Here is a 10516-nt window from a genome sequence, read left to right on the forward strand (position 1 = left end):
GGAAAAGGTGTCAGGAACGCACCAAGACTCACTGTCGGTTTTACCGTAAAAAGTCATGTAGACACGCAAAATGTAGTTCGCAGAGCGCGTTACCGCAGTGCGCTCCGAGCTGCGCAGGAAAAACGCAGCTGTTTCCTGCGCTTACTGCTGCGGTCCAGACCCGGGACCAGACCCAGACCGGACTCTGACCAGACGCGGGCCATGGCGACCGAACCCTGCGTGCGCGTTCCCGGGATCGTGTTCGCCTCTCTTTCCTTCCAGCATGTGAACGCGGACTCGGACGTGGTGAGTCGAAGCTTCACGCTGCTTCCCGACGGAGTCTGGCGGCAGATCAAACCCGAGCTTGCGGACGGCAAACGGCCGACAAACCGCCTCCTCAACACACTTTAACGTTTTTTAAAAGTTGTTTCTCTGTGGCGTCAGTGATGACCTTAGTTCAGTTTGTCCTCAGAGTGAAGTTAAAACTTCCAAAGTGCTTCTTCCTGTAACTTTCCCACCAGGCTGAAACCCGCCAGTCACCACGCGCCGGACTCCGTTAAACTTCCTCCGTTTTCACAGAGAAAAGACGCATTAACGACGAAACGTCCAGTTCTATTGGAAACTATTTACATTTTTGTCATCAATCACATGTTTTGGTGAATTCGGCGTAACTGTGACCAAACTTCATTTATCTCCAGATTCACCACATATTACCATGTTCAATCACATCACAACAACACATCACAACAGCCCCCCTTAATGAGACAGGAGCCCCCCTTAAAACATGATTTGTGAATCTTTGGGGGGTCTCTAAAATATTGGTAAAATTCAGTTTTTTCCTATGCATTTCCTTTTTGTTTGTTTTCAGTTGATCATGATCATGTGTAAAATGAGACTATTTATTAATTTTGATTCGTGCATGAGGGTGAATCTTCACTCTGTCACTTTAATAAAGTTGTGGGTCTGCATGCAGTTCTTCTCCTCACCATTGACGTGTGGGGGCGCTAGTCTTAAACGTCCCATTAAATCAGACGGCTGCTCAATTTCAAACAAGGAAACCTGGTAAATGTTGGATTTCCTCATAAAGAATCATGTGTGGGACTCTGAGGAGCAGCAACAGAAGCTGATCCAGGTCTGTGGAGCTTCTGTCTGAAGGTAAAGTCTATAAACTAGTATTAATATTCAGCACTGTGTTGTATAAGATGGTGCTGAGGACTGGAGCTCTGGTCATCTGGAACTTTAAAAAAAAAGATTCTGATGGTGGAGTCACTTTTTTTTTCATTGACGTTCAAATTACTTTCAGACAAGACGTCCATGCAATGTCTGCGAAATTCATACAAAAAAACTTACATTTTAAATTTTTATGTCCTATTGTGGCCCTGAAGCCACTTTCTGAAAACTCCAACAGACACGGAGCCCAGAGTGGTTCTAGAGAAAACAAATAATAATAATCCGTGGGAACGATATAATACGTGGTTCCCTGAAGTTAATAATATGAGGGAAAGAGATCATTTAATCTGCGATCGTGGAGCCGTGGTTCTCGAGCTGCAGAGCTCCTGCTCTGTCCTGTCAGCTGCGTAATCTACATAATCTAGAACCAGTTCTTTTCAGGCTTTTCATGGTGACATGATTGTGACTAAGTTCACCTCCAGGTCTTGTCTGGTGTTCTGACGGCAGGCTGAGGTCAGCATGAGCCAGCAGGGGGCGCTCTGCTATGAGATGCTCCACAGAACTTCTTTATAATGAAGCCAGACTTCTGGTTCCTCAGGAACTACTAAACAAACTACAAACTACTGCAAATGAAAGCTTGAAGTTTTTCACAATAAAATGAGCCTTTTAATGGCTTCATGTGAAAGAGAACTTTAATCAGTGTTTACCTAGGTTACCATGGAAACGGCTGTAGAGCAGCGTTCTATCATTCTACACCTCCGTTCTATCATTCTACACCTCCATTCTATCATTCTACACCTCCGTTCTATCATTCTACACCTCCATTCTATCATTCTACACCTCCGTTCTATCATTCTACACCTCCATTCCTCCATGTTGAAGCTTTTGATTCAGACACGTCCAGAAATAAAGTGAAAGGAGCAGAAAGTCACTCTGGAATGTTGGAATGGTGAAAAATAAGAGCCAAACTCAAACAAGCGTTATTTGTTCCCCTCTATGTCCACTCTGGGGCTCTGGACTAAAACAAGACGGACGTGAACAAACACCAATAGAGAGACAAAGAGACGTAATGTCTTCTGGCTCTTTGGTTCATCAGAGGTTCAGGTCAGACTAGATGGAGCGACCCGGACTAAACCTCTGGTACAGTCCGTCTCCTGGTTCCTGGACGAGGCTGTCAGAGCGGAATTGGTGAAATCAGTGACGAATCACGTTTTGGAGTGTCACAGTGACGTAGCTCTACTGGCTCCGCTAACGGTGGAAAGAGAACCGGTTCTTTGGTGGAGCTCATTTAAGAACTGTCCTCATTTAAACTGTGACGATAGTGAGACAGATGTTGTGGTCATGGTGCTCCGAGGGATGCGTTTAAGTACGACTGGAGAAAATATGAACTCTGAGTTTCAGGTAGGAGGGGCTGATCCAGATGTTAATCCAGATGTTCTCTCCCGGTAGGAGGGGCTGATCCAGATGTTAATCCAGATGTTCTCTCCCGGTAGGAGGGGCTGATCCTGGGCGAGAGCAGGCTCCATGAACATGTCACCATCAGCGACTCTCAGGCCGATCACATCCACATCGAGGAGGTTTACAGTAAGTACTCTAAACTACTGCAGTACTATTACTCTGAGAGGGACTTGTGTGTTACTGTACTGCATTTGAGTACTTTTATTAGTCACAGTACTTTTACTCAGTAGTATTAAAGTAATTGATGGTGCTTCTCTGACAGATATCCAGAAACATCTGGCTTGTCAACGACTCAACAAGTGAGTACTGCTGTGTAACTGAGTACTGTTATAACTGAGTACTGCTGTGTAAATGAGTTCTGTTATAACTGAGTACTGCTGTGTAACTGAGTACTGTTATAACTGAGTACTGCTGTGTAACTGAGTACTGCTGTGTAACTGAGTACTGTTATAACTGAGTACTGCTGTGTAACTGAGTACTGCTGTGTAAATGAGTTCTGTTATAACTGAGTACTGCTGTGTAACTGAGTACTGCTGTGTAACTGAGTACTGGTGTTTCAGTCTGTACAGCAGCAGTGGGCAGGTGAACATGGAGGAGCTGCAGAAGCTGCTTCTTCATAATAAACAGGTGAGTGAAGGTGCAGGAAGGGGCGTGTCCATGAGGGGACGTGGCCGGTCAGTGTGTGTGTGTGTGTGTGTGTGTTCAGAGTGTGTTCGGAGTGTGTGTGTGTGTATATGTTCAGTGTGTGTGTGTGTGTGTGTGTGTGTGTGAGTGAGTCGAGGGTGTGTGTGTGTGTGTTCAGAGTGTGTTCGGAGTGTGTGTGTGTGTATATGTTCAGTGTGTGTGTGTGTGTGTGTGAGTGAGTCGAGGGTGTGTGTGTGTTCAGAGTGTGTTGCTGCCTGATGTTTCCCTCTAATCTCACTCCAGGATCCAGGTGTTTTGCATACCTTCACTGTGTGTGTGTGTGTGTGTGTGTGTGTGTGTGTGTGTGTGTGTGTGTGTGTGTGTGTGTGTGTGTGTGTGTGTGTGTGTGTGTGTGTGTGTGTGTGTGTGTGTGTGTGTGTGTGTGTGTAAGAGCAGGACAGTGTGATCGGGTGGTACCGGCAGCGCAGGAACTCTGAGCAGCAGATGACCTTCAGAGAGAAGCTGGTCCATGATGGCCTACGGGGGGCGCTGTCCAACCCTCAGCTGCTCTTCCTGCTGCTGACGCCTGGCCAGGTGACTCCGACAGGCTCCACCCACAAGATGGAGTACTCCGCCTTTCTCTGCCGCAGCAGGTCAGCTCAAAGAGAGTGTGTGTGTGTGTGTGTGTGTGTGTGTGTGTGTGTGTGTGTGTGTGTGTGTGTGTGTGTGTGTGTGTGTGTGTGTGTGTGTGTGTCCCTGCTCCTGATTGGCTGTCGTCTCTGTGCAGGCGGCTGCTAAACGTTCCGGTGCTGGTCACTAACCTGGGGCAGCTGGAGCAGCAGGGCTACTGGGAGGCGTCGGCGCCGTGCTCGGCGGCCGGTTACAGCCTGACCATGAGGAAACACAGGTAAGACGCTGCATACGCCTCCACGCCGCCGCCGTGTTGGCGCCACCTGCAGCTCAGACTGTGTTCCAGCTCCAGGTTCTTCTGCTCCGACGGGGTGCTGAGGGAAGTGACGGAGGTGAAGCGCATGAACGACACACTTCAGGAACAGCTGCAGGTGAGGAGACGCCGTCCCACAATGCACCTGGTGCCTGACCTGCAGGGGGCGTTGTCCCACAATACTGCTGACAGGAGTTCGTTCTGGATTAATGAGGCTCCGCCTCCTGTAAACAGCAGATTAGTGAAATAGTAACAGAGCAGCTCTTCGCTCCTGCTAAAGCTAACAATGTGCCCGCTGAGCAGGACAGAGAGACGGCCGCTCTGCCGCTACTTTCATCGTTAACAAAAGCATTAACCCTGTTACTCATTTTGTTGCAGTACTCAGTTACTTTTACCGTATTGTGTTTTCTGTCTGCAGGCGACGTGCAGAGAGCTGGAGCACAGCGAGCGCCGGGTGGAAACGCTGCAAGCACAAGTCTCGGCTCTCAGGACGGCGCTCAGAGAGAAGCAGCCAAGAGCATCACAGAAAGGTACCGGGTTCGAGTCCCACAGCTGACCAGCGTGTAATGTACTCTGTGTAATGTACTCTGTGTAATGTACTCTGTCTAGTGAACGACTTTGGAAAATAATCTAATTTTCCTCAATATTGCGATTTAATATGCGATTATTTTTTCAAGGTCTCTTCTCATGTATTTTTCAACAAACAAGCAATAAATCAATGTGTATTATAATAAACTATCAGATTTATTATACATAACATGTTCTTTCTTATAGGCGAGGTTTATGTTAAAGTAGAATGGAGCATGTATTAATATGAAATTTGAATATGGAAGATGAGATATATTTATTGATCTTCTACTTCATTTACAGTAGTAAACGTACTAAATACTGTGACTTGCAGTCTAGTAAGTTCACCACAACAACTTCACAAAATTCTGCCAAACAAGTGTGTAAACACAAGTATGTAAACACAAGTATGTAAACACAAGTGTGTAAACACAAGTGTGTAAACACAGGTATGTAAACACAAGTGTGTAAACACAAGTATGTAAACACAAGTATGTAAACATAAGTGTGTAAACACAAGTATGTAAACATAAGTATGTAAACACAAGTGTGTAAACACAAGTATGTAAACACAAGTGTGTAAACACAAGTATGTAAACACAAGTGTGTAAACACAAGTATGTAAACATAAGTATGTAAACACAAGTGTGTAAACACAAGTATGTAAACATAAGTATGTAAACACAAGTATGTAAACACAAGTGTGTAAACACAAGTATGTAAACACAAGTGTGTAAACACAAGTGTGTAACTCAGTATTAAATCACACAAACTGAAGTGCAGATTACAACAATGATTCAAACACATCTGTGGCTTCACCACTTCAACATGTCCAACTTTCATGTTTCATGAAACCTGATATGTAAATATGTGGACTGTACTTCTTAAACAGTCTGAACTTAACGAGACAGTCTATAAATAAGTAAAGTATACATATATAAAAGCTGATCTTCAGTCGGTAACGTCACACAAACTAAAATGCAGGAAAAGTAAGACCAAGTATCTGTTTTAACCACTGGGACATTTCTTATGGAACTCAAAGTCCCAATGAAGACCAAATAAAGCAGAGTAGGATTTCACTCAGTCACAGCAGCACACTACACACTAAAGTGCAAACTGAGTTTGGCACTGTCAGCCAGAAAGGTTCTTCTGGATTGTTCTCAGTCGCTCAGACATTTTATGCCAGGAAAACCAGCATGTCAACTGTGGCTGGATTTAAAGAGGAGCGAGTGCAGCTCACTATATTCCCCTGAGCACCAGGAGGCTCTGGGGAGCCCTGGTGGAGGAACAAAGTTGATCTAACCCTAACCCTAACCCTAACCATCAATGGCAGGAGTCATGAGGTAACTGTTGAGCTCCGCCTCAGTTGCGTTGGAGAAGCAGGAGAGGCCACAGCCGTCTTTCACAAGCTGCCAGGACACTTCTTCACCGTTTCACCAGAGGGTGTGCACTTTGAGTGGTTTCATCACCTCCCAGGTGAGAAAAGCAGCAATTATTAATGAAATTAGATTAGAAAGAAAGAAAAAGTGTTTTTGTGATCTCATAATAGATCATTATTACTAACCTGGTTATATTCAGGCCTTGCTGATTCCAGCATTTTGGTCTTGAGTCGGTCTTCATGGTAGGAATGTTGTCTGGGGTGATCTACTGGGTTTTGAACCTGGGGTCCGGGAAGGATGCAGCCGCCAAAAGCTCCTGGGTGCTGGAGTCATTGTACTTATCATTGAGGTATTCCAGGACCTTGGTTTTGATTGTCCTCGTCAGGTCAGTGTCCTCTTGATCTTCAACCAGGACTGATGTGGCCAGAAGGTGAAGAACTGGTTTGAGGTTGGAGATGCTCACATGTTCCTCTCCAGAGAGAGCGTCTGTAGAGTCCAGGAGAGGATGCAGTGCCTTGTGAACAGACTCCTGCCGGGTTGGGATGAGGGAGCGTGCAGATTGGTCTCCTGACAATACCTGAGATATGGCTTTGAGCTGCTCTAGCACCCTGGCAATCATCATTTCTTTAGATCCCCATCTTGTTGGGCATTCGGTGATGAGACTGTGCTCAGGAAGTCTGAGCTCCTTCTGGGCTTCAGTCATCGCTAGGGATGGGAATTGATAAGATTTTATCAATTCTTCTAACGATTCCTGAGTTTTGTTTTGAGGGGAAAAGTAGTTTTACAATCTTCTGCACCAAAAGGAAAAATGTAACTTTTTCCTAAGATGAAACTTGAATTATAATTTTTCCCTTAAAAAAGAACAGTCAAATGTGTATTTGCCTTCATCGCCCCCTGGAATTTACTCTTTTTCAAATTTTGCGCCGTTGACAAGTTAAGCCTCTCTGGGAGGCGGAGCCTGGAGAGAAAGGAGGAAGTGACGTAGCAGGAGAAACGAGTTCTCTGGTCTGCAGGGAATTTTCATATTGTGTTGGTGCTTTGAGGGGATTTTCCACACAGAATGGTCTAATACATAGACATACAGTAGTAGACCTCTAGTAGACATACTCTAGTAGAGCGTTTAATACTGTGACAACTAGGGGCTCACACATATAGATAAGATCTACTGGCATATGTCTATGCTGTGGGCTCGTTGGAGCAGACATTCACTACACAGGACAGATTGACGGAGTTAATTTATTGAAAGTCCCTGATTAGTAGGAGAGAACATGAAAACTCCACACAGGAAGGCTCCTGCCGGGATTTGCACCGAGACCTTTTTTTAGTTTTTACCTGGACCTTGTGGCTGTGAGGCGAGAGGCTGTGGACTCATGACGTGGTGAGTGAACATGTATTAACGTGTCGTATTATTTAGTCCTTTATCGTCTCCCACTTCAGACCTTCTTCCTCCATCTTTTCTCCTGGGTGGAGGAGCTCTGCGTCGCAGTGTGACGTCATGCTACGTACCACAACGCGACTTGACGTCGTGCTGGAAATGAATCGTTAAGAAGAATCGAACACATATAAGGTGGACGATTCCCATTAAATTGATCCATTGGAACCGGTTCTCAGTCAGAACCGGTTCTCGATTCCCATCCCGAGTCATTCTGCCTTCTTCTTGCAACTGTGGGAGAATTGCCCCACCACCTTCTTGCACCGCCCTGTTGCTCTTGACACTCTGTCGTCTCTGAGTGCATGTCCTGTAATACAAAATGATATAAGAACAGTGTCTTTTATACAATTTGACTTTGGAATAAACACACACATTCAAATTCTCTCCCTCCCTCCAACTCTTATATTCTCTCACACACACGGTCGCAATCGTGCACACACACGTGCACACACGTGCACACACACGTGCACACACACGTGCACACACACGTGCACACACACGTGCGCACGCCCGCATAAACGTCATGATACTAATTTACGGACCGATGGTCAGATGTAATCGGTGCCCAAAACACTGGAGTCTGGTCCATTCATCTGGCTGTGCTGCCGTCACCATATTCGATGTCCGTCGTGATGCAGATGTGCTTTTCTTCCTGTGGATCCCAGCTGGTCAGCCCCTCTCTCAGGCCGGCTGCAATGTTTCCCTGTGTGATCGTCCAGGAAGTAGGATGCTTGAAGGCAGCGAGCTTTGAGATTTAAGTCTTCGTCAATGTAAAGCACCGTAAGACTCTGGTATGGCTCCGCTGTACGGCTTGACCACGAATCAGTTTGTCTGCATTTTCTATATTGCTCAGGTATGGCAGCCTGGCTAAAATGTCTGCGCGAGGGCGTTCTGTACCGCTTATCCATTGTGCTTATCAAAGCCATAAACCCGGGCCTGCTCACTATACTAATGGGCGTCATATCTTTTGCTCTGAACTCCGTTATGGTCGGAGTTATTTCCAGCTGCCGTTTCGAATGATGTTCATACGGAGAAATACTTTCCAACAGTTCTGTCAGTGAGCCTGTCGGCTGGTACTTTGCTTACTTGAAGTTGAAGCAGTGGTCGCTGGTGTTTTAGCCGTGTGTCAGGTTTAGGCTACGGACATTTATTAAATCTGCAAGAAAAAGAAGAAGAAGAAGACAAGAAATGAGCTTTGATTACTCGCGAGGAGAAATGACTAGGAGTGTACCCAAATACACCTCCTATCCACTCTGGCCCCAGATCATTTCTCCTGCGTTTTTATTCAATTTAACAAAGGGGAGGGTTTACAGGATACACATCATAGAAACAAACATTCTGTGAGTTTTAACAGTTTTATCAACTATGAGTACAATCAAAGGACATCCCCCGCGCATGGGACGTCGAGAAGGCAGCTGTGTGGATAACATGGCTCATCCTGCTTATCAGCCTCGGTCAGGTTGACCTGCTCAGAACATATGATTAGTGTGCAGCGTGCGCCTCAGCGGCGCTGCTAAGAAAGAACACAAGGAATAAAACTGAACTTGAACATGAATATAATTAAGCACGGATATGGCAACTATATATAAAATTACTCTAACACCGTGCAACTATGGTACATGGTTTTGTGGTGTTTTTTTAAGTGTTGATAAAGGTTGGTAGTGTTCCCTCGTGAGGCAGCAGCAGCAGCGAGGCGGGTTCTGCACAGTACCTGACGTTGTGCCGCCAAAATAAATCCACACAACTGAGGTGCTGCTCCTCTTTGCTCCTAAACTTTCTGTAGTGTCAGCTTCTGTAGAGCCTGAGGCCATCGTGCAACAGGTTCACTTGACTTGACTTGTCACCCTGCTGCTCTGCTCCGCTCGCTCACCACGTACATGTGGGCGCAGGACACGCGCAGGACACGCAAGCCGTCACGTGACCAGATCACGTGAGCAGTCAAATCGCCGCCCTTGAGATTAGAAAAGCCTGTGTTATCATATCGCGATATTATCGCTGATGCAGTCAATGGTTCAGCCCTATAATGTACTGTGAATCCAGTTTAGAATAATATCTGGAACCAGTTTGAAATCCAGTTTGAAACCAGTGCAATTGTAGTCTGAAACTGGTTTAAATCCATTCCAGTTTGAATCCGGTGTGAACAGAGTGTGCCGTGTTCTTGTGATTGAGCAGAGCCTGGCAGCGGCGCAGTGGTCCAACGGAACAACGTGATGCTGCAGGAGGCGGTCTACGCTCTGTTCGGCTACGCGCCGCTGCTCCTCACGCAGACGGTCACGCCCGACGGGTTTCCTGTTCCTCTGGTGGACGTTTCCATGGCGACTCGGGTCAACTCAGGTCCGGAGCCCCCGCCAAGCACAGTGACCTGTCGGAAGAAGCCTCGAGAGGCGGAGTCAGAGGGGAGGGACAGGAAGTGCCGGAGGAGGCGCTGATGGGAAACGTTTACCTTCATGTTCACAGTTGTTCAGTTTGTTAATAAAAACATTTGTTTCTATAAAACATGTCTCAGTGATTCTGAAGTAAGAACAAATCGACATCTCCAACAAGACGAACAAATGACAACGTCTCCGCCATTGTCACATCTTTAGCTTCAACTGATTCAGCTGTCCAAGTCAAAGTAACTTTATTGATACCCGTAGGTAGATGTTTTGTGCAGCAGAGAGAGTCTGACAGTACATACAGATATATTAAAACGCAGGACAGTAAAAGACAGTCGGGACACAGACACAGACATAGACGGGCACTCACAGACTCACTGACAGGTTAAAGAGTGAATAAATCAATAAATGAATAAATAGAAGGAGCCACCAAAATATCATTATGACAACTTGTTCATAAAGTTAAAAAAGGAACAATAAATAGATTTTAAAAATCTGGTTGAAATTCATAACAAGACCAAGAGTAAAGAGCTTTCAAGATTGATTTAAACAGGAAATGGCAGCAGGAACAAGCTGCTCCTGCAGCGGC

At 45.8% G+C, this 10516-nt stretch overlaps 1 protein-coding gene across 1 annotated transcript; it reads left to right on the forward strand.

Annotated features, from left to right (window-relative positions):
• The first annotated feature begins 65 nt into the window (after positions 1 to 65).
• On the forward strand, positions 66 to 10039 carry abraxas1 (abraxas 1, BRCA1 A complex subunit). Its single transcript, XM_080477075.1, has 9 exons — positions 66 to 285; positions 2643 to 2733; positions 2870 to 2906; positions 3168 to 3234; positions 3688 to 3884; positions 4019 to 4138; positions 4208 to 4292; positions 4593 to 4704; positions 9725 to 10039. Exons 1-9 carry the CDS (start codon positions 202 to 204, stop codon positions 9979 to 9981), a joined length of 1050 nt encoding a protein of 349 aa, XP_080333201.1. The 5' UTR covers positions 66 to 201; the 3' UTR covers positions 9982 to 10039.
• The last annotated feature ends 477 nt before the right edge of the window (positions 10040 to 10516 follow it).

The sequence above is a fragment of the Lipophrys pholis genome, assembly GCF_963383615.2.
Source record: "Lipophrys pholis genome assembly, chromosome: 12".
NCBI classification, from domain to species: Eukaryota; Metazoa; Chordata; class Actinopteri; order Blenniiformes; family Blenniidae; genus Lipophrys; species Lipophrys pholis.